This window comes from Diabrotica undecimpunctata, chromosome 5 (assembly GCF_040954645.1).
Source record: "Diabrotica undecimpunctata isolate CICGRU chromosome 5, icDiaUnde3, whole genome shotgun sequence".
NCBI lineage: Eukaryota > Metazoa > Arthropoda > Insecta > Coleoptera > Chrysomelidae > Diabrotica > Diabrotica undecimpunctata.
This window is the reverse complement of record NC_092807.1, coordinates 162231635-162257689: the sequence shown is the minus strand read 5'-3', so window position 1 is coordinate 162257689 and position 26055 is coordinate 162231635. Positions and strand designations below refer to the sequence as shown.

General features: G+C 32.4%; 1 protein-coding gene across 4 annotated transcripts in view; it reads left to right on the top strand.

Annotated features, from left to right (window-relative positions):
• The window catches only part of LOC140442063 (uncharacterized), a 142545-nt gene that overhangs the window by 45736 nt on the left and 70754 nt on the right, over positions 1 to 26055 (top strand). The window contains exon 1 of one of the 4 annotated variants that reach the window (XM_072533128.1): positions 9787 to 10189. The exons of the other annotated variants lie outside the window; for them this stretch is intronic. Within the exon in view, the coding sequence (XP_072389229.1) occupies positions 10000 to 10189 (190 nt within the window). The 5' untranslated portion in view covers positions 9787 to 9999. Of the gene's footprint in view, positions 1 to 9786; positions 10190 to 26055 lie in introns of those variants that run through there. 4 annotated transcript variants of the gene reach the window in all.

Genomic DNA, 26055 nt, shown 5'->3' with positions numbered 1-26055 from the left:
AGTTGGCATGCAAATAACGATTGGTATGTGTTGGTTTTCGATAAACAGAGTAATGAAAACCTTGGGATTGGTTTTTCTTTATGATAACGTCGAGAAACGGTAAGGATGAATCAGTTTCTATCTCCATCTTAAACTGAATACTAGGGTGTATACCATTCAGATGGGTTTGAAAATACTTCAAAGCATCCCTGCCATGGAGCCTAATGACGAATGTATCCTCAACATATCGTAGCCAATATGTAGTTTTGAGCATTAATGTGGATAGTGCTCGGGTATCAAAGTTTTCAATAAAGATATTGGCAATTATTGCAGATAGAGGGGAGCCCATTGGGGGCACTATTTATTTGTCTGTAGAATTTATTTTGGAAGATAAAATAGGTGTTGGACATACAATGTTTAATGAGAGATAAGTGGTCTTGTTGGATACTGTATTTAGTTTTCAGAATGTTTGAGTTTCGTCTATAGGAATGTTTGTAAAGAGTGAAACAATATCGAAACTTACTAGAATATCTGACGTATTTGGCCAAAACCGTACGTTTCGCCGAAAATCCTTCAATCTTCGTCAAAAACTCTTTTCATTTCATCGAACTTCTTAAACAATACCCTATATCACCGTCAGGTTTTATATATATATATATATATATATATATATATATATATATATATATACATATATATATATATATATATATATATATATATATATATATATATATATACATATTTATGAAAATATATCATATGAAAATAATATACTAAAAGCTTCTTCTAGTCTTTGTTATTTTATATTCAACTTTATAAGCACAGGGATAAGTTTTATTAATAAACATATTATTTGAACTACTTTGACCTAAAATTGAAACGGTCATAAATTCAATGTACCAAGTTTCTTATTCCGTAACGTCTTGTTCGACATTCGCGAAAGAGATAGGCATACACACACAGAGAAATATTTCTTGAGAAAACCCCCATAACATATGCGAATGTGTAGATAGATGGATAGCCTGCAGCATTTCAGGAACGATCTGCCACGAACAAAATCGATTCGCCAATTTAGACGCTTTCCCCAATTTACGGCAAATGAAATTAGCACGCCGCCCCGTGTGCTGCCTCCGCCACCGAGTCCTGCCACCTTCATGGGTGAATTAGGCCGGTACGTACACTGGGAACGATAACAGTGCGACGGGAGACTCGATTGAAAATCAATCAATTGCGACGGCGTTTTTTAGAGCTGATTCTAAACTACCAGGAGATTGCAAGACTGGGGGATTGTTTTGTAACACGAGACTTTGTAACAACTGTAAGGCTACAAGGCTGGCGTGTATTATTGGATATCTCTTGTGTGCAGACGTATAAAAATAATATTGTATTATTCGGCAGATAACACTATTTGGAATCATTCTTGGAAAATCAAGAAGTGTATTTAAACTACAGATGAAAAAACGCACTAAGGCACTAGTAAATAAAACAAAGATGGATATGGAGATTTATTAACGACAGAGTAACTAAGTACTAAGTAGATAGTACCTGAACTACTTACGTTACTGCGTTGTTTAAGGCCACCAAAAAAGACATAATTACCAAAAATTTAATCGTCACCAAAGAAGAGATTAACTAAGCAATACAAACGCTGAACAATTAAAACTCTACATATCCGGATCAATTATGGTAGATGTTTAAGTAATTCTTTTATTATTATTATTTTGTTAGTTGCGATCTTTGATTGGCCTACAGCAACTATGCAATCGTGCCGCGCTTCTGGAAAGCGAAATTCAAACATGAATTCAATTCCACGGGATTCCCGAATTTGTTTTAAAGTCAGTTGGATTCGACTCTGAGCTTGATTACTGATTAGGGTTCCTGTGTTAAAGCTTAACATGGTTGGTATTCGTAATTGGCTTCTACGGTATGAGCGGTGATCAAAAATATTGGCCGAGTTTTGATATCGGTATTACAAGTGTTGTTTATTTTGTATACAAGGTGATCAAGAGACGAAACTATTTACTAGAGACTAAAAAATCTTTTTTTTTATGTTGAATCTTCTTGTTTTTTTTTTCTATTCAAGGTTATTGGTTTAGTTAGTCGATTTTCATCTATTCTTTTATACGTTGTTTCCATTTTGTTCTGTATTATTTTATTATTTTTGACTCATATTTTTTAAAAGTGATTAAAATGATCATTTTATTTATGATACGAAACGCCAGTCGAGTATTCCTGCTCGTATAATTTCTTTTTGGAAAGTAAATGATTAGTATGTATCTCTGGCTTCATTTATCTTGTCGAAGAGTAGCACAAAACTCTAAGAGATGCTCTTCTATGTGAACATGCTGATCTGCTGTATAGAGGACGCTGTTAGCGAGGCTCTTCTCTAACGCTAAAGAAAAAAGAGCAAAAGACCAGTTTCCGGATCCATAAAACTGGAACCTTTCGAGTAAAGCATTGCCACCCTTAGGGAAATTTAAGATTTAAAGGTTTGGCTTTGGACTAACAATCTAATCTTGGAAAAAAATATTATGGAAACCCAAGATATACAACTAGATAGAAAATGCTGGACAAGAGAATAAACCTTGTAACGTGGACACCAACATGGTAAGGAAGGCTAGGAAGGTCAACATACACTTTGTTTATTATATCTGAGGATAAATGTAAAAAACTGTATGAACGGTTCTGCGGTACAGTATAAAGAGGAGCGATACTGTTGTGGCAGCTAAAGGAAACCAGAAACAAGGCCGAAAAAACTATATCTACATTACGTCCAAGAGAACTAATGAAACATTAGCATCGCCACATTAAAAGAACATGCTCTGAATGGAGAGGAAGAGAAGAAAGCTTTTTAAGCAGTTCGGGATTCACATTGGACTGTAGAGTCAGAAGATAATTTTTCATTAAAAACAAAAAAAAATTATGTATTTACCACTTACATATTTAAGAATGACTGTTCTTTCTTTTCTATTATGTGAGCAAATCTCTAGAGTTGTGAAAAGTGAAATAACACGTAATTCTTATCGTAATATTAGCCGCAATTTTAAACTTAGTCATAAATTAAAAAAAAATTATTTTCAAATTTAATTTCGGACATCAATTGAACATGTTAAAAGCCACCTCGCCGGTAGTGCCCGGACGGCGGTACAGGGAAAGTGGGGGAGGCGACGGTGGCGGCGATGTTTTTATTCAAAGCGCAACACGTTGCAAATAGTCATGAAACGGCGCCGACCGAGTTTTGGCAACGGATAAAAGGCCATAAACTTATAAAGTGTTTCTCTAAAATTATTACCTTTAATATAGTTGCTTGCCGCCTCTCGCTGCCTATCTACTCGTGTTACAGGAATTAACCTCTTTTATTATTCGCAAATATGTTTGATAGTAGTTTAACAGTTTTGTTGAGCAAGGTGATTGTATTATCATTAATAGGATTTTTTATATTTTCTTTTTTGTGTATTGTTATTATAATGCTGGTCTTCTACTGGTGCTTTTTGTCGATAGGGCAATTGGATCAAAACATATCGAATTTCTACCGTCGAACTGCTACAAATTTTATTCAACATTGATTTCGCGCGTGTAACTGACATTCAAAATCGACGGTTACTTCAAGCATTGTTTCTGACAGAACGATTCATTCTACACAAAAAGCGGCCTACAGATTCTTGGTAAATCGATTTTTTGCGTTTTTACCCCCCTACGATGGGATGTTAAGGGTAAGCGAGGTGGTAAAAGTGGTAATCTTTTTTGGAATCCCAAAATTAATATTCTCGGCAAAATTTAGCTTGTTCGTATGATTTTTAGGGGTCGACTCTCTGAAAACTGTACTATAATTAAACGTATCGTTTCAAGAACAAAATATGATTGAAATGTCAAATGGTGGTAGTTCAGATTTCTTTCCTAGGTGGCGTAGTTACCCTACCGGACGAACAGTGTGACTTGTCGTCCTAACCTATATATATATATATATATATATATATATATATATATATATATATATATATATATTTATATATATATAGATATTTTATAGAAATTTGTTCAGTATTAGTTTGGGATCTATTTGTACCGATTTCAATTTTGAAATGTGTTAAGAACAAAAAAGAAATTGTCCAGTCTTTAAGAACGCAGATTTTTCCTATTCTTTCTAGATTTACAGAAGGCTGAAAAACACCAAAAAAGAAAATTATCATTAGAATTACTTGTGGTTCAATCGCATCTAAGAAACATATCTGTGTAAAACATGCCACAAGGAAATCATTTCAGAATCATTTTATAAAAGTGTTTTAGTCAGACAACCAAAATCTATACAATTACGAACAACTTGATGGAGATTGCCAACCAGTCAAACAAAACCTGCTCGACTTGACTCGAATTACTATTGCTGTAGCCGTTTCATTTGCTCCACCGTTACATCATCGATCAAAAAGGTAATGATGTTACAGATGTCATCGACAAATACGACGTAAACATTATCTCTGCACAAGATATTAAAATTACCAACATAGCGAATATCGTCGAAGATACCAACCAAGTGATTCTGTAAGAGTTAAGGATCTTGTAGCTGACTGGAAAGACAGGAACTGACTGATTCCCAGGAGATGAATTGTAGAGAGAGAAAAGTGCCTAAATTCCATATCAACTCTTAGAAATAAGATAATTCAGTCAGTTTCCAGTGAACAGAAAAAGGCAATAAAAAATGTGAAAAATAATAAGGGCAATTAGAAATATATACGTGTAGATATCGTGGGGTCTATAAATCAATTAACTTGTTGCAATTTTTACACGGCATTTCCTTATTTTTCCTATGTTATCGCCGAATTGCCGGCTGTCTTTTCAACTGCCACCCCGCGTTCCGACTTATCGCTGGATATTTCTTGGTTAAGATAAACGCGCAAACTTGTTTTTCCGCACGGATTTCTGTCGAAAAAAGGATTTATCCGACGAAGGGACGACGACAGGCGACGTTCGTTGAAAGAACTTTTACTGGTAATTTATTACTTATTCCAGGCTGTCTTTTTTCTGACTTTTATATTTTTTAGTTTGTATTTCAAATGTAAACTAGACAAAAATTGACATAGCGATGACATTTTTTCACACTTTCATAGCTTAATTCGTAACCTGTGAGGTGCAATTTCAGTTACATTGAGCGTGATGTGGAGTCTCACGGAATCCTTTAAAAAAAAAAAGATTTAGGTTTTTTGGAAAAAATTGACTGAAATAAGTTGGATGAACTTTCTTATTATTAAAATACCTTTACAATAGTACTAAAATTTCTCCATATTATTTATAAATATAAATATATAAAATATATATTTTCTTCTACATATCTCCATATAAATCACCAGAATTTCATTAATTAAAAAAAGTGTTTTTTTGCGTAGTTTAGAATATATATATATATATATATATATATATATATATATATATATATATATATATTTATATGAGGTTTAAGGGAATACTAATTAATGCAAAATATAAACAAATTTTTTCAGTAAAAAAACAGGTGAACTACACTAATTTTAAACAACATTTATTTTCGTCATGATTATTTTGAAACACATTTTGGCATATTTTCTTACTACATGATAAACATATAGGCTTTTTACAATCATAGCATAAGTAAAATGTCTTTCTATGAAGTTTAGATGAGCATAAATAACAATATTTCCGAATCTTAATTTTTCTTTGAGTAGAAATTTTACTGGTTCTTCGAGTGCAAGTATTATTCTTATCGAGTTTCTTATATCTAAGCTAGTTCTAGGATTTTCAAATCATTTCCTCATAAAAGGTTCTGTCAGGCTTTCCGCTAGTACCTTCATGAGTTTGATTCGGGATGTATTTTCATTATTTTTTAAACAATTAGACAAGACAAATGCATTGACACCACTCATGTCTAATATTTGATAAAAAATAGCCATTGGCTAACGTGGAGTTCTCCTTGATGAGTTGTAAATGCTACATTTCTCATCTAGTGCATCAACGCCTCCTTTTGATAAATTATAGAATGATATTATTTCAAGTTTGTTACTCTTAACATCCGTAGCACGACAGTGGTGCATAGAGAAAATAAGGATTACAGCCTTGTTTCTCTTAGGAATACATGAAACTAGCCATGTTTTGAAAATCCATATAATGTAGAACCAACTTGTTTTTGTTTGTTTGCCTTAAATTCTAGAGGTATTTCCCTTGTTGATTTTCTCATCGTTCCGACATAGGTAAGGCCTCTGGACTGTAACTCTTTTACTAGCTGAAGAGAAGAAAACCAATTATATGCAGTAATGTTCCTATTACTGCCAAATAGAGATTTTGGGCAATAATTAGTTTAGGGCACTCTACATAACCAAATATATTGTCCTCAAGGCACCGCGTCACAGTGTTGCCGTAATTATTTTAGTAAAATATCTATATGAAATTTAGAAATATAAAGTTACTTTTACGAAATAATAATTTGTGTTATGAGAAGCTACAAATTTTAAATAAGTATAAAACTTGCCATATATTTTTTGTATAATATATATGAAGGTTTAAAATATAAGTTACTTTTACGAAATTATAATTTGTATTGTGAGAAGCTACAAGTTTTGAATAAGTAGATATAAAACAAATATTTTCTGTTACTTTAAATGCAGTTAAATATTGTAAATTATCTGACAGCACTTTCCACATCTTGTCTATTAGGACTTTCTTATTATTAGGTGCGAATGGTCAACCTCTACAATGACACTTGTAAATTATAAATTGTAAATTTCCGTAGAAGTTTTTATTGTATATGCATTTAACTATTATCTTTAATTTCAATAAGTTCTATGAATTTTTATATAATTTCGATGCATTTCTATTATATACGGTAATTTAATTAATACTATTAATTTTTTATATCATTTTAATTAATTTTATTGTATATTTATGCATTTAATTATTATCATTAACTTAATTAAAATCTATGAATTTTGATATAATTTCAATGTATTTCTATAATATTATGTGAGTGTATGAAAAATTGGAGACTTGGCAACTCTGACACCATTTACGCGTACGTTAAATGTCATATAAAAGTTTGGTTATAATGGGTGCCCTAAACTAATTATTACCCGAGATTTGTATAGACGAATTGTGTGGGTTTGGGTAATTTTTTTTTTCTGAATTTAAAAGACCAATTCTATCCGAACCTTTTCCGAACCTTTATATATAGCCAATATAGGTAAATTAGGTGTTAGAATCAGCATCACTCTCTCATAAACAACGCTTGAAGCGACCGTCAATTTTGAACATCACTTACGCGCGCGAAATCAATGTTCAATAAAATTTGTATTAGCTCGATGGTATAAATTCGATATCTTTTTTGATCCAAGTGTCCTATCGACAAAAATCAAAATGCGTTTTAAATATAAAGAGTGCAGCTTTTGTATGCAGTTTCCGTATTTTGCCGAGAATAAACTCAGTTTTTATAACGATGTTAAATAAATAAACCTGGCGCGATTCTTGCTATTTTTACGATTCTCGTGAGATCAATAAAATTGATCACTTTCATTGACTAGTCATATTAAAATTTCCATTTTTAGAGATCAATCTTTAAAACAAATGACATGAAGTTTCAATTTTAAGTTGTGGCAATAAATATGAGGCATTTGAAATATGAATAAAAAACGCAGAATGTATTGTTTTAGATTACAAACGATCGCACTTCATGGGAAATGCCTCCAAGAAGACGATTTTGGTTATAGTTTATAGCAAAAGTTTGATTCTTTTGAAAAACGTACCAGTGTAGTTGAAAAAAAAGTTAACGTTTTAGAGAGTTTGTTATGTGAAAGTTTAAGTCCAGCGTTTCTTAAACATATTTTAAATGCCTCACATTTGTTGCCAAAACTCAAAACTACAATTTCATGCTATAATTTTTGAAGTTTAGGCTCTCATAATCAAAGCTTCATCATGAGCAGTGAATGAAAGAGATAGATTTTATTGATACGAATCATAAAAAATGGCCAAAATCGTGCCACGTTTATTTATTTAACACCTTTATAAAATCTGAGTTTGTTTACGCCTAAATACAAAAATTGCATACAAAAGCTAAACTCTTTAACTTTAAAACGCATTTTGACTTTTGTCGATAGGACACTTGAATCAAAAGATATCGAATTTTTACTGTCGAGCTGATACAAATTTTATTGAACATTTATTTCGCGCGCGTAACTGACATTCAAAATCGGCAGTCGCTTCATGCGTTGTTTGTAAGAGAACGGTTCATTCTAAACAAAAATTACTAAAAAACATTTTTGATTAGAATTATCTCAGCTATATTTTTTATTTAAAACATTTTTTTCTACGGTGTACAGATTCTTGGTAAATCGATTTTTTTGTATTTTTACCAACCTACGAGGGGGGTTTTTGGAGGAAGCCCGTGGGTAAAAGTGGTAAACTTTTTTGCATCTTTTTTGGGTTCCCAAAATTAATATTCTAGACAAAATTCAGCTTGTTCGTATGATCTTTAGAGGTTCAGTGGTATTTTCGTCTTTGACGACTGAAGTATATGGTTAAATAAATATTATTTAAAATCCGCAATTCGAAATAAATTGACGTTTATGCAATTTTTGTATAAATATGCGAAATCCTCAGATATTTGCATAAAATATGCAAAATATGCAATATATGTATTTTGCATATTTGCCCAAGTCTAGTGATTACTAGTAGATTCGCTAAACAGGCAAAGGTCAATATATATTTTTCCTCGTTGTTGCGATATTATATTCCAGTATATACTTTTAGTTGGTCTATTCAGGCGCATTGATTAATTTATTTTTTCCATAATTTCAAGCAGTTTGTGTCGATTTTTTTGAAGGCTTTTTTAAAATCTATAAAAACAATTTGATTTTTTTTTAATCTATAAATAGAATTTTTGATTTTCGATAATTTTTTTATAACGGCAACATTGTCACTAGAAGACCTGTATTTTTGATAACCTTGTTATTTTTTCTATAGTAGATTCTGTTAAATTTTTAATCTATTTTTTTATGTTTATGTGATCTGTTTATGTTAAATATTACGTTTTTTAAGTGATTAAGCCAAAATTATTGGTCGTGATTGTGATGAAAATCAAATTTTTAATTAAGTAATATTTGAAGTTTCGATTTCCACTCCAGAAATCAAATTTTTGTACGAAAAAACCTTCTTTTGAGAACGATTTCCAGAGTGGGAATCGAAACGTTAAATATTACTTAATTAAAAATGTGATTTTCGTCACAATTACAACCAATAATTGTGGCTTAATCCTTTAAAAAAACGTAATATTTAACTTAACAATGCCACAAGAAAGTAGTTTGAGATTTATTTGTTTCTGTTGCTTTCAAATTTTTATAATATTGTCATTATCTTCATAAGTTCTTGCATTCAATGCCTCTTGTTGTTTGTGGAGAATTCATTTTTTAAGTTATTCTTCCAAGTCTCTTTTAATCGAATTTAATAAAGAGTTGTGAATTATTTTACTCAGAAATTTGTTTTACAAACTTTTGTGAAGCAAAGTTAGTTACAATTAAACGAACCTCGTATTATGACAAGTATAGCGTATATGTATAGATATCAGTAGAGTAGTTTTGAGATAACTTTTTGTGTCGACAAAAAATATTGACCGACAGGAAGGTAAAAATGTCAATAATTGCTGCAAAATCCGCCACAGGCACAGCAAGTTGCGTACAGTACACCTCTTAGGGCAGGGGAATGACCCAGTTGGGGCAACGATGCTGCCCCCAGCAGAGCCGTTCCAAGGCGTCGATGTGGCGTATTGATTGTACAGTTCAGTTGGCGGCGGCTCTTGACGGCGCTAACGCGCTGCGACGCGCAATACCGATTCTCCGAGTCCGAGTCTCCACTACGTTATCGACTCTCGCGCCGAGACGACATACCACGATTCGATTTTGGCGCGAAAATTCCATTCGGAACGTTCATCTCGAATAAAATGTCATTTTAGACGACTACTTCCAATCAAAGTTTGTGCCAAAGACTTTATAAACAGTGTGAACCATGGATTGTTGCAACTACGTCCCGTACAGACACCACCAGGGGTACTATGGGTACTACAACGAACCACTGCCGCCGTACCACGGCGACTTTTATGGACACCACAATATGTACCACGACTATTACGGGAATATAAATCCGTATTACACTCCCCATCAACATTGGCAAGGTGGTGGAGTTTTTGCTCCACAAGGTACGCCCCTTTTTTAATATTTGAAATGTTTTCACAATAAAATTGCTCAAAATTATTCAAATAGTGTTGAAAAACTAAACATTATTAAAAAAAATGTTAGCTATTAAGAAAAGTTATTAATAATTTAAATTTAAATAGTATAAATATGATATCGGTACAACTGTACACATTTTAACTCAACTCTTGAATACAAAATTAATCAAGATAACTGGTGAAACCAATCTCTAGATTTATTATTGCTTATTAATATATAAAAAAAGAAAAATTATTGAAACAATTTTTCAAATCATACAGTTTCTGGTTATAATATATACGACCATAAATTTTTTTTGTATATTACAAAAGTAATATCTACGTGATAATTTACAATGACATTACTAAAATTGTCATCAAAAAATATACATTACAAAAAATAACTATAATTCGATAATACATTCAAGATACGTTTTTTTAATGTTTATATATCTTTGTTTTATTTCTAAGACTTTCATTAGGACTCTTCTTCTTAGGATGCCTAATTACTATAGATGTTGCCGACTACATAAACATTTTCACTTTATTTTCTGCAGCTCTAAATAGTCCAAATGATTCTCTTGTCTACAATTTTTAGGAATGTCGAGTGAAGATCTGACTCTACTACTTTTCAGTTTTTAGTGGTTTTTATTGATGTTTCTACTTCACTAATTGTAATGGGAGGTCCAGTAGCATAGGTTTCATTAGATAATAATACGTTTTTTTTTTATCTTCAAATCTTTCCTCTACATAACTCTTCCCGTTCTCTTTTTTTGTTTCATGTTTTTTACAGGTCTGTCCTCTCCATCCACTGTACATCCTGATTTTCTAGATTTATAAATTCCTGCAGTTTCTTTGATGTTTTTAGAAGCTTAAAGGGATCATATCTTTCAATTTCTTCACATTGTTGACTCATCCATTTAATTTTATCTTGTCTAATAGTCTTTATTTTTTTGTCAATTTTCTTGTATTCCATCATGTTCATATTTTTCGTCCTTCCTGTACTTTTCTGAATTATATCGTTTAGTATCGTTGCATTTTTTTATATTGTTACATTTCTATTTTCTTTTGTGAATTTTAATTATTTATATAAATTAATTGAGCTGGGAGGGAGCTGATACCACGTATTGGATATAACGAAATCATGTTCTTCGCAAAATTCAATTAGTAACTCTCCTATGATGTTGATGTCATTTTTCTTTGTGACCTTTAATGCTTGATTTATATCTTCGGAGAAGTCCAAAACTTCAGTTTCAGGTTTGTCAGCTGTGGGTGCGTAAACTTGGATTAGGTTGATATTAATAGGTTGATCTGCTAACTTCACTATTATTACTCTGTTTGAAAAAAGGTTTGTAATGTATACTATTGCAACTTCACGCCTGTGGTAATTATCTGTGGCATGGCTACCAGAATAGTACACTGTAAAGTTGCCTTTGTGGGAATTACCTGAGGCACATCACCTCAATTCACTTACACCCAATGCTTTCACTTCTAGGCGTTGCATTTCTTTGAACTTTCCTGGGATGCACAAACTATTGAAGTTCTTCTATATATAGCACTCTCGGACCATCTAAGGTCTGCCCGAAACTGAGGGCCTTTGCTTTGTCCTCCATGGAAGATAATAATTCCAGATATTCCATTTAGTGGTTACGCTTACCTTCTAAATCCTTACGCCCTTGGCCAAATTTTGGATCATCCACCTTGGAGACCTTCTCCACCCCAGAACCAAAAAAGTACCCTATCACTTATCAACTCGTCCGCCCGAAACCGTTGGTCAGTAAGTGGCGGATTTCTTATACTAGCTATATATTATACTACTTACTTATATATTAAAAAAAAATTATTAAAATCCTTTATAAAAGGTATATAATTAAAAAACCCAATCGGGCTATATATCAAAACAACAAAACGTTTTCGGAATCCATATTCCATCATCAGTGTCTAGGTATACATGTTTTGAGCCACTAAATATCTAGGTAAAAACCCGTTAAAAGTTATTGGTTTAAATTTATTTTACATTATTAGATCTTATATGTTAAGATGTTAGAGTTACCAGTAGATTTGATAACATATCAACGTAAGACTCTACATGAAGTTGCTGGTAGTAAGACAAAGTGTCTACACTTTGTCAAATTGAAATTTTTAACTCAGATGCCGTTGCAGGAATATGTTGTATCTTTCTTTCAGTAGATGTTTAAAGTGATGTTCTAGGTTTGTAATTGTTTCTATCTACCCGTTTTGAAATGTTCCCAAAATCAGAATTTTGAGAAATGTTATCTTTAATGAGCAACTCAGAAACAACTATTTTGAACTCTAGGAACTTCATAACGGTTTTATTAGCATCACCCAGTTGCTTATGGTCATCTCTGTATAGAATCCAAGAATTGGCAATCGCAAGGTCAAATAAGTGAAAAATGGTTTTGACTATCCAGTTCTTACTTGTGTCTCCCATTCTATAATAACTGATCATTCCTGTCAATTAAATCTATTCCCCCATGGATTCATTGTGATTTTTAACAATGTTTGGTCTAGATACCTTAACATCCTCATCTAAAGGTTCTATTTGCAATGCAGTTGACGCTAGCATAACTGATTTCATCAGACCATTGCACTATGTTAATTTTTCCATCAGATCTTACATCTTGCCCAGAAGAACCACGACCTAATCGACTCATCACCTTATCGGATGTTACATGAACTACTTTGGGTATTCTGTATCTCATTATTGTACCAGTTAAAAAAATATTTTTGTTTAACATGTACTGAGTTTAACATGTAGTCAAGGTGGTGAAATATCTATTATTGAATACGTGTGTCCCTTCTAATAATGTTGCATATAATTTAATAACTGCTGATAGACCAGCACCTAACATCATCATCATTTTGCAGAAATGTATTTTTCCTTGGATAAATATCGAAGTCTAATATTAATCCTTAAAGAGTGGCGCAAACAGATTTTTTTAATCCCTCTGGATTATGTTTACCTCGAACAAATTGTTTCATGTTACACACGCCCGTAAAAGGTATCATTTGTTCATCCTCAGCAACCTCACTGTATCTTAGAAGTGTCAAGCAACCTCTTCGTATTCTTTCAACTAAAGGCCGGATCTTTTGACTTTTGTGGCGTTAGCCCAAAACATTCTAATTTATGGATACTTTAGAGAGGGCATTAGAATATATATTCCAACAAATTTTTTCACCTTAAAGGTTTTCCTTTTTCTTGCAAGTACAATTACAACTATTCTCAAAATCTGAATCATCAAAATACATACCGACGTATTTTTCAACCTTTAAATTTTGCCTCTCGTGGACTGTGTCGACAATCTCAGTAAAGTCTACATGCTGAGGGACAAAAACACCAATTATGTTTCATGTATTTTGGTTCTCAAGTCTTTTTTTTTTTCGTTTATTGAATGGCACGTTATCTAATTCATCTTCGGATTTCGGTATTTCTGTGTCTTGTTCATTATCTGTATATTGAGGCTGATACAATTCCAATCTGATTGCTGAGGCTGATACAATTCTTCATTTGGACCATCGTCATCAGAGTTTTCAGAATCTGAAACGTCCATATCCGAATTTTCCAGACATTCAAGAAGTCTTTTATGGTAAACTTCGAGTTTTAAATATTTTTTATCAAAGATAGCTGAAACAAAAAAGTCTCACCAAATTACCTTTTTATATAATTTACTGTTTGATTTGGGAACTAAAGCTACAATTGTAGTTTGAAATTAATTTATTGACATTTCAGGCACAATAATAGATAATGTTTTATGTATCCCTAATGTACCTGACGTCAATAACAATGACTTTCCTGTTTTAGATAAAAAACAAACTCAAAATGGTTTGCTAAGAACACTAAATCACATAAATATATTTATAATATGGTATGTTATTAGATTAAGCAACATTTGGGTTAATAATCTAATAAAATAAGCTACATACCATCAGTCGTTTTTCTTCAACTGCTAGCCATGTTTGTTACTTGCGACTAACAGGTTAACTAAGTTAAAATGTGCTCTCAGCAATACGGCGCGCTGTTGTCAGGTTCACTAGTATGTACACTACCACGGTTCGTGGACTTACTACGGTTGCCTCTTCCGCCTAACCAATGAACATTAAGCCCGAAACTGTACTCTCGTGACGTAATTCTTCCCCTTCAACCATTCAACACTGCAATCGACCTGCCCTCTACATTTAGTTTCAATCGCGAATAAATGGGTTTTGTATTCTTGTGTACTCTGGTGACGTAACTCAAGCATACCCACCCCAGTCGGAAGAGGCAACCGTAGTAAGTCTACTAACCGTGGTACACTACGATGGACCGTGGGACTAGGCGCTGAAAATTTAGTTCTTGAAAACAAAAAAGTATATAATACGTAAATGTCCATTTAATTGGACATCAGATCTAAGGAGGATATAATGGAAATATTTTCACAAAAGCAAGATGAAGAAACATAAATAGACTATACTCTATCTAATGTTCAAGAAATAGATTCAGGTAATTGATGAATTTTAGTCAACCAAAACAGCTCGATGCTAGAATGTTTGCAAAACTTTATACCAAGGAACAAATATTTTTTGAATGGTTGACTATACAAAAAATGTATGTAGGTGTTACATTACTTGAAATAACTCGCTTTAAATTAAGCATCTCCTTAATTACAGCCATTAAACAAAATTATAAAACTCTTTTACCCACTATCTCCTTAAACTCCAACTACCGGCAAATTTCTTGATAGAACTTCGATAAATATGTAATTGAAGTTGTATAAAATCGGCAAAACTTTGAACAACTTCCAAGATAGTATGTTAAAATGTTCCGCGCGAAGGAACACACAGAGGTGAGTTTTCTTAGAGAGCGGTATCTTCAAAGTGGTCGGGAGTTGAGCAACAGATAGAGCGGATAACGGTTCTTAGATCGAGATATAGGAATGCAAAAGCGGGAGCGGCAGATATTATTGCATCAATCGAGAAAACGCGTTTGAGGAAAATGGATATTGGATGTTGGTAGGATTTACCAATTTGTTTTTTTATATAAAATAAAGTAAATATTATAAAGAGCGAAATATTAAGGCGATTTAAGATTATTATTTGGAAAATGTGTTTCCGGAACTATTTGAAAAATGTAAATTGTTCCACTATGGTTTGCAGACTAAATAAATATTTAGCACTGTATGTCCATCATCATCTATAATGGGAAATCATCAATAAAGCCAAAAAATTCCGCCTGGCCTCACTGTTGTGCCATCTCTACAAGCTGTTCGTAAGGATGGTTTTGGAGAGAATGTCACTGAAACTTTTTCATAGATTTGTCTTGAACTTATGTAGCCTTTTACCTAACGAACAGTGTCAAGGATATGTTACAGAATAGAAAATTCTATGTATCGCTGTAAGGTAGGAAGAGTCGTTGGAAGACCCAAAAAACAATTTGCGTCTAGGCAGTGTTTTGTCCTGGCTACTATTTATTTTATTATTCTATTTCGATAGATACTATTCTAGTGAGGTAAAAAAATCCTCCTTCTCCTTCTTCTTCTTCCTCTTTATAAACAATTCTGCTTGTTCACTGGCGGATTAATACCTATATGTAAGGTTGTCACTCCATTTTTTGCACTAATGTGTCTGTTTCACTATATAGTGTTAGTAAGGCATCCTGCCAGTCTATTTGCTTTTTGTACTTGATCTCTCACTTCTTTGTATAAGTCTCCATAGCTAGGCAGTGTCATTCACAGGCATTTTATTTCCATTACTTGTTCAATACTGATGCCATTAATTTCTATTTTACATCTGGTTGGTTCTTTGCTGACTACTATTGTTTTAGTTTTCTGAGATGAGATCAAATCTGTGGACCAGTCTTTGCAGACTATCTTTATTTTGGGCTATCAATATTGCGGCGTCTGCATTAGAGAGTATTTTTATTTCTTTGTTTTCCATTCTGTACCTTCTTCCTTTGTTAACGCTTTTGATTATTTCATCCATGATATAATTGAAGAACATAAGGCAGAATGAATCGCCTTGTCTTATTCCGCTGCCTATTTTTATAGGTTCTGTAAGTTGTCCATCTATTCTGACTTTCATTTTGTTGTTTTGGTAGATGTTTTCGATAGTTTTTATAATATTTAGGTGACCTTCTGTATTATTCAGAAGATGGATTACATCTTTGAGTCTTACTTTGTCAAACGCTTTCTTTAGGTCAATCAGACACAGAAATGCTGGTCTATTATACTCTGGTGATTTCTCAGTAATTTGCTTTATACCGAATATTGCATCTGTACACGATCTTCCACTACGAAAACCCTGTTGTTCATCTGCTAAACTTATCCTCTGATTTGTTATTATTATTATAACCTTTAATATTTAGCGAGAAATATTGAGACTGCGTCTGATAATCGGTCTAGTTCTTTTAGTGTACACGTAAACGTACTATCCAGGGTAAACCACATAAATAGCTTTACACCATTAGTGTTGCAGTTTGGTACAATTTTACATATCCGGCTTATCAAAAAATTGCTATGTAATAGATATGGCACCCTGTGTGCCATGCGCTAAATGAATAATTATCATTGTTATCTAGCAATTCATTTAAGATATTTCGTCTGTTAGATTTATTTTCTGTCAGATGTCTTTTGAGTTTTAGAACTAACAGAGAGAAAAGAATTGCAGAAATGATCGGGACATAAATTGGTGTGGGACTGTGGGAACAAAATACACCAAAACTGTATAGAAAATAATATTTTTCGGTTTTCATATTTTTCTTTAAAATCTTTCACTCTAGGGAAACTGTCAGCAGGATTTTTGTTGTACAGCTGGTTCCTAAAAAAACTGATACGACTCTTAGTAAGATTTGATCATTTTAAGTAGTGTATTTCATTGGTCTGACATTATATTATATTTATTATGACAGACAAATAATAAAATAAACAAATGAACAATAAAAAAATGATTACATATATTAATTCATAAATTGTAATAATTATTAAGGTCTAAATTTTGATATTATTTTGAATTCCTGCATTTTATAAAGAGTATATAAATGATAGTTTTTACATAAACTAGGGTTGTTGTTATTATTTTTAATATTATTAAAGAATAAAACAAACGAGTAAACTTAACAATATATTAAAGCAAGAATTGTAACCAAATTAAAAGATAACTGGGCACTATCAGAGGCAGCAAAACATTTTAACATAAACATAACCACAGTTTTTCTATTAATAAAAAATGGAATAAACGAGAAACTCTCTAAAGAAAGCGAGGGTCTGGAAGACCAAAACTATACTAAATTTAGGTATGTAAAAATAAAATTAATATTCTGTAGTTTATTCTGTTTAAATCTGGACTGTAGCTGGGCCATGGTAAGGTTTTGATGTTGTTATTCTGAAGTAACTGGTTTATTATATTAGCAGTGTGAACAGGACAATTATCTTGTTGGAGGATAAAATTATTTTCTGGATACAACTATTCTGCACTGGGAAACATGATGTTTTCTAGAATATTCAGATAAGTCTGTCCAACAAACTTGTCATCAATACGCCATACCATTTCTATTTGTCTAGATGAAATCCATCCCATAAATTAGTGCTAAAATGACCAGCTGGTCGATATCTATCAACATATAGAGGATTAAATATATTATTATCTGGTCTATACACCCTAATTTTGCGCTTTTTAGAAGATTGAAAAATTCTCATCTGTAGGTAAATATTACCCTGTCCCAAAAATCTTGTTTTTGTAACTGATGGTTTAAAGCAAATATAAGTTTTGAATGCTTCTGTTGTGGTGTAAGAGCTTGTTTTTTTGCTGCAGTTCGGTACCTAAGACGCGATGCTTTAGTTCTGCGCTAATTTGTTGTCTTTCTTTCCAGAAACTGTGACATAATTCTTGCAGTTTTTGCATCTTCAAAAGAATTCTCTTTTAATCTCTCCGAAAGCGTACGATCTTCATAAGCGGTTGATATTTTTGGTCTTCCAGAACCTCGCTTTCTTTCGAGAGTTTCTTGCTCTCTCCATCTTTTATTAATATTAAAAACTGTTATTCTGCTTAAGTTAAAATAGTTCGCTACGGCATGTAGTGACCCACCATCTTCTAATTTCGTTACAATTCTTGCTTATAGTCCTTTGCTAACAGGTGGAGCCCTTTTTTGAATAAGTTATCTGACAGATTTTAAGATTTGGCAGTAACAGTGATAGTATGTAAATAATAAGTATTTATCCTTTAAAGTACATTGCTCAATTTTCTACAAAATACGCTTTAAGAGCCGTATCAGTTTTTTAGGAACCAGCTGTACATACCCACGTAAATCTTTTTAAACACATCCTTTCAGATCCTAAAATATTGAATCCCTCAACAAAACCTATGGGTCATACAGTTCAAGAAGTTTGTTTCCCATCCCAAAAAATGGAAGAAAATATAACAAAATAAAAATTATTTGTGGGTAGTTGCTGTAGATTTTCTAAAACGTAAGTGCATTATAAATAAAAATAGCTCGAATATACTGTTAAAGAAGAAAACTGTGAATTTATTTTCTAAGAAAAATTCCCCGCAAACAAAATAATAAGTTTGGATTTTCCTGCTATAGTTTTAACGTACAACCACCCTGTATACCTGCATATTCTCGCCTCTCGACCTTCCAATGCATATCGATTACGAATATAATTATGATTCGCAAACCGCTATTATCAGGCTTGCTCCCAATTAGATGGAAATGGGACCGACTGCAGTGAATGGAGAAAGTGGTCTAACTCATAGGAAGTAATTTCTCCACTAATATTTAAAGGAAATTTATAGCCAGAAAATTTAGATCGAAAGTTTTGATGTATCTTTAATCTCTATATAGAATCTTTTTAATTATTGAGTCTATTCGATTTAAATGTCATATTTGTTTGACATAAAAGTGTGTTTCCTATTTTCCTGTTATATTCTTTTTAGCTTTTGATGATCACTATTAGGAATCTATCTATCTATTCTGCTATTGTTTGAACACTTTTTTACTCAGTGGGACAAAGATCTTCAAAAGACGCCATCCTAGCCATGCATTATTGTAGTTTGGGATTTTTAATACACTATGGGGGAAAACTTATGTACTAGTACTTCACCATCCCCCTACAGTCCCTCATCCATTCTTCATCACGTCTACTCTAATCTCCCTCATTCTAAACTATAATATTCTAAATGCGTTATTTCCAGTCTTTTTCATCATTGATTTTATTTTTTTATTCCTAGATTCGTAAGTGGTCCTTCGACATTAAATTTCTTTCTTCTTTAAGTTCCATATTCTATCGAAGGTTGGAAATCATCATGGCAATGCGGACCCTGTTGACTGCCGCCCTAAATAGTTCTGCACTACTGCATTCAAACCATTCCCTCAGGTTCTTAAGCCACGATATTCTTCGTCTTGGTTTGGTCTACATTTGATGTTATCTATGTTCCTAAGTATTTGTAGGTATCCACACTCTCAATTTCATTATCATCAACAATTAACTGGATGTTTGCATCTGCTGATTTAGTCATAACCATGCATTTAGTTTTTTTCAAATTCATTCTTAGTCATTCATTGCATTACGTTCTACAAATCATTGTTGTTATCCGTCATTATTACTGTATCGTCTGCAAAACGCAAGTTATTCAAAACTTCTCCATTCATAGATATACTTTCTGAGAATTGAATCTGAGAGCGCTTCTTTAAATACCGCTTCACTGTAGACATTGAAGTGTAGTGGTGACAACACGCAACCCTGGCGGACTCCTCTCTGTATTTTGATATCTCGGGTGTTCTGGTTGTCAACTCTTATCTTGGCAGTTTGATTCCAATATAGATTAGATATAATTTTCGTATCACAACTGTCAATATTTTTGCTTTTTAATATTTATACAAGCTTTCTATGTTTAACTTTATCAAATGCCTTTTCAAAATCTACAAAACGTAAGTACATGTTCTGATTCATATTCATGCATCTCTGGGCCAGCACATTCAAGCCGAATAAAGCATCTCTTGTGCCCATACCATTTCTAAAGCCAAATTATGTGTCGCTAATTTCATATTCAAGAGTTTTAACAATTCTGCTGTGATTTATTTTCAAAAATGTTTTAAATGTGTGACTCATTAAAGCTATTCTGTGATCTGAGCAAGATATTGCACTTGATTTTTTGGGTATTGCCACAAAGGTCGAAGCCATTGTCTGGGGATTGTGGAAATCTGATATATTAGATTAAAGAGTTTAACCATTACATCAATAACATCTTCATCAATGAGTTTTAATAATTCGATGGGCACATCATCTGGTCCAGTAGCTTTGCCCTCTATTGTATTTTTGATGGCATAGATGAGTTCTTCCAGTAATATTAGTGGTCCGGTATTCTCTGTAGTTTCTAATGATATTTCTTCTCTTTCATCATTAAATAGCTTTTTGATGTAATTGGTCCAGTGACACAAGCTTTCCTTCATATTAGTAATAGTATCTCCTTTATCATTTTTAAGGATATTCATTCTTATGCTTTTTCTAGAACCTGTCATTTCTTTGATTTTTTTGTATCGATTAAAGCTATCATATTTTTATCCAGATCTTTTATTTCCTTGCATCTGTCTCTTTTGCCTCTCGAATTTTCTTTCCGATGTTTTTCTAAATTTTTTATGTATTTATTCAGGTCTTTGGTTTATGTTTTTTTTCGTTGTTCCATAAATTCAAGAATTTCTACTGTCATATAAGGTTTTGTTTTTTCCCCAAGTGGTTTAAGGTTTCTTTTCCAACTGACACAAGAGCATGTTGAATTTTTCCCCATTTTTGGTAAACAGTTAGAATTTCTGCATTATATTCTTTGGCTTTCCTTAAGTTTTCGTTTATTTCAAATTTTGTTTCCGCATATGTATTGTCTTCTTCAAGCCGCCTTGTATCGGTTAAATGGTAGTAAGATTGCAGTCATAATTTCTTGTTCATCTTCCACCAAATCAAATTAGATGTATCTAAAACAAAAATAGGCTCTTGAAAAAAATGTTTAAAATTTAGTAGGACAAAAACAATACTATTGCCAAAGTAATATATTTGAGTAACTAGGATTGGTATTGTATAATAGTTAATTAAAAAATAGACGGATATGCACGTAGTAGAGTTATTGTGTGTGTATGTTGTGTAGAAGAAAGAATTCAAAAATTAAAGAAGGATAATTTCCAGGAGTTAACTGTATACCCTATAGTTAAAAACTGGAAGACCAAAGTAAAACACTTCTGTTGTAAGTGGTTTATTTAAGAAAAATTCAACTACGAAATAATAATTATCCAAACGATACGAAGAGTTTTATGCAATTTACTGGGAAGTAATAGGAGAGAAACGCCAAAGAAAAAATGTTAGAAGACGCTCATATACGACGTGTTTGTGAAGGGGATAAACGTAAAGAGAAAGGTACTGAAAATGATATAGAGTTGACTTTCATATAGAGGAGAATTTATAACAATATTCACATTTGTAACATGTAAATTAATCAGTAATTTTTCATCTTTTTAAATTCCAGTTCGTTTTCATTTTTTTCTGATATTTTCATTTGTAGAAATCAGCGAGCCGACTCTATCATACATCGAAATTGTGTAGCTTCTTAACGTTTTTTCACCGTAGAAGCTTTCGGTGCTAGCATCACTCACAGCTTTCATTTCCCGCAACTAAGTGAAACGTGAAACGTGGCTTTTCCATTCCGTCCGTTGTCGACGGCGTCGAGAGAAAGTGGCGCGCAAGATAATCGGTATTGATATTTTTTATTTCTACGAGTAGGTACCCACTCACCAACAACGACAACCGACGGCACGATGAGAGAAATGTGCGAAATTTGTAACAGGACAAACGTACGGTTTGGTTTTCTATACGGGAATCATCGACTGTCTACAAGAAAATCTTTTACTGTAGTTTTTCGTATGTAATATCATAAGAGAGAAAATTTTGAGAGCAATATTTTCGACTGGTATGAAAGTGTGTTACCTGGCAATTTTCTCGAATTAAATTTTGACAGTTAAATCATGAGACATCAGTCGAGTGATTTTGTTAAAATTTCATAAGCGAATATTGCCAAAAGGCAACAAACTTAAATAAAACCAAAAGAAAATTTTGCCGGTAAATAATTTTCTCTCAAATGATATTCGACAAGACTATTTCACGAGACAATTAATGCACCATATCAACGAACCATAATTTTTATTTATTTGTTAACAATATTAAATATACAATTATTATAAGCTATAGTAGTTTGCCCATTATTTTCTACCAAATTATGATTTTGTGTATTATTGACCTATAGCATTTGGGAACTCGAAGGTCCAGCTTCATTTGTTGTTCTGAGATTTTCGATTAACTTCTGGTGGTGACTGGAATCCAGCTGCAGATATGGTTTTGAAGAGCTTGCATTGAGTGACCCGTTAATTTAATTAACTCCTGTTCAGAAACACCTTGCTTGAACAAGGCTGACACAGCTGAAGATCAATGAGGATGGTTTGTTATTTTGTCTGTCTAATAAAATATTTGGTCTCCTTTTTTCCATTAATTTCAAAAATAATCTAACTACGCATAAATTTTCATTTGATGAATTTCTTACCAGCCATTTTGCTGCTTGCCAAACTTTTCGAACCGCCTTGATTTGTTTTGGAAAAATGCTGTTGTATTTCATTCGGCCCGTAAATTCCTCCCATAACATCAAATTTCTTCTGGAAAAAGTGAATCTTGCAGTTTAAGGCCTCATTGCCGCTTCAAGCAAGTTCAAATGAGCAAAGGAGAAAAAAACCTTGTTTGTGCTTCATCGGAGGTTTCCTCGTCGTAGCTTTGGATGATTTTTTATAGTTCTTCGGTAGATAATGCTTTTGAACTGAGTTTTCTTTTTTCTTGAACACTTTGAAGCTGCCTCCGCTTGGTATATCTGGCCAATTTTGCACATTTGAAAGATATATCTGTGAATGGGTCGATTTTTACGCCGCACTCCGTAAAATATTTTTCTTGTACCATTTTTGCTGTAGTATTCCACATTGACTTTAAAGACGAAGTTTTATAATCTTCGCCATTGCCTTTTTTCATGTTATAAGCATAACATGAAAACATCTTTCAAACGTAAAATTTCTCACCCGTATGAACTCCGAAAATTGGGTGGAAATAGAGCTGCTGGACTTTTGCGTATTCAATGGGACATTTTCCGAAACCAAATTTTTTGCTTTCTTCACCTGACTGGCATCCAAATATTGATTTTTCGTCTGGATTCATTATATCTGTCCAAAATTGATAGACAACAATATACAACAATAGACACCTTCGTGACGGATCTGTCATAATTTTGTCGCTGAGAAATCACGGGCAGCAAGGGGTTTTGTTAGTAGGAAACGTGGCGTTTTTATGACGTTTTATCAGTTAAAAATAGTCTAGTAAAATAGTCAAATTTACTAATGATTTTGTTGAGAAAAATCTTGTTCTTGCATGCATATCTGTCCATTCACGTTGATATATTTCTTGGTAGTACATTGACGAAAATCTTGCTCATTTTTCTCTTGTGTTTTATTGTGGTCGCATTTTTTTCTTATTTTTAATCCCGTGTTCTTGTCTCTCACGTATGAAAACAAAAATAATATAAGAACCGTACTTTTTTAAGCATAAAAATGTTTTTTCTACACTTTTCTGTTCTTTATATGCCAAAATTTTGCCATAACTCACATAATATACTTCTTCAGAGTAAAACTATAAAAGTGGGTGTTATAAACATTGATTCGTTTGTTTCTAAGGTCAACGTAGACCGTCAGCAATCCAGAAAATGTATATAACAGCACTGTATAAAGTACTACGCGTCCGAGTCGACAAATACTCAAATTGACCTCATAACATGGCTCTAAATGTTCTACAAGTCGAGCTATGTTCCACTTAATAGGCGACTGACAGCTTTCGCTATCGATAAATTGTTGAAATATACATGCCTATATGAGTAGAATAAAAAACTATTAGGTGTATTCTATGATTTATTGGGGCATTGATGTTTGTAATAAACAAATTATGACAAACTATACGTGGAGGAAGATAATTAAGAAATTAGGAAGGCGATCTTACTACAATTTATACAAACCTATTTTGTATTTTGAGAACGATTTCCGAAGTGGAAATTGAGACGTCAATAAACGTATTTTAACCTTTAATTGTGGCTTATTCCCATTTAAATAGTAATTAATATTGAAATGAAAATAGTCATGTGGCTACTAGAAAAATAATATAAAGAAAATAATGTGTGATGTTATGTGATAAATAATATGAATGATAAATAAAAACAAAAAAAAATTCTAATGGTAACAATAACGACAACAATATACTATATAATAATAATAATGTTACTGCGATTGTAGTAAAAATTTCTTATAATGCCGCTTCATGAACTCAAGAGATTTACCTCTTAAATTTTTTGTTAAACTATTAAACACTAAAACAGCATTGTAAGTAAACAATCGCTGGAAAATAGCTAGTCTATATCTTGGCAGCATAAGACTGTGAGGATATCTCAGATCCAGATTATGAGCGTCTCCACGAAATACTAATTTGTTTCTTAAATAAATAGGATTTGACGACGAAATAATTCGATATATCAATGAGGCAAGGTGATATTTGTATAAATTATCTATGGTTAACCATTGAAGTTCTTTTATTTTGCATGATACACGATCATATTTTCTTATACCAAAGACAAATCTGCAACAATTATTTTGAATTTTTTGCAACCTTAATTTCCTTTTGCAAATATAAATAATTGGTATATTTCAATAGAACGATCGTTTGATGAGAATTTATATGGTTACCTAGTAATACAAAATATGTTATTGCATTGTTATTTTCAGCAGTAATAAAGTCTATATATAGCAATAAAAACCTTGCTGTTCAGGAATGTTTGCATTTCCTACCAGACATATAAATACACTATTCTGCGATAGCATAAGAATGCATCGAGTAATAATTGATATATATCGTAATCGTACCTATTTAAAATATAATTTTTATTAGTCATATTTGATTTGTTGTGTTTATTTAGCATTTAAAAAATGTGTATACCAAAGAATCATTACAATGCTGTTTATCTGTATTTGTAAATCGTTTTCAAATTGAGTATTATCTACATGTTACGATGATAAATTTTACAGTATGTAGTTATATTTGATAAACTTTGAACAAAACAAAATCAATTAAATGCATCGAAGAATTTGAAATATCAAGTCAAATTTGTTTCCTGAGCATAGCAATTGCGAAAACTATAAATATATTAGTACTATTGAATGGAAATGGTGACAAATTGGACAGTATCTATGAGACATACCTAATTCGTTATAAAAACAAGATAAAAAACAGCACAATGATAAAATGGACACAAGATATAAATATATAGGATAAAAATGGAGTAAAATAAACAAAAAAATAGTGTAGAAGGCTCCTTGAAACTATGAAGCGAAGATTGATGCCAGAGCAGAAATGCCAAATACGAAACTTAATTCCCAGAATAAAGAAGATTAAGTAAAGCAACCCTTTAACACTATGTTATTATCCTTAGAAGAGTTGATATTTTATTAAAGAAAATGTAGACATGGAAAGAATTTTTAACACAATTGAAAAAATTTTACTTCTACTATTTTATATAAGATTAAAAATTGGTTCCAAAATGTAGAAACTATACTTCCAGTCAAAATTAAAATTCCTTTGTGTTATTAACAATATCGTCCAGAGATTGGTAGAGAAGAATCATCGTCCGAGAATCGATAATATTAATATTCTAGAGAAGTTTGAAGAGAAGAACCAAGAAGTAATGGAAACAATTACCAACAAAGATTTCATCAGCGTCATTAGTTTTTGAGATTGCGTTCCTTT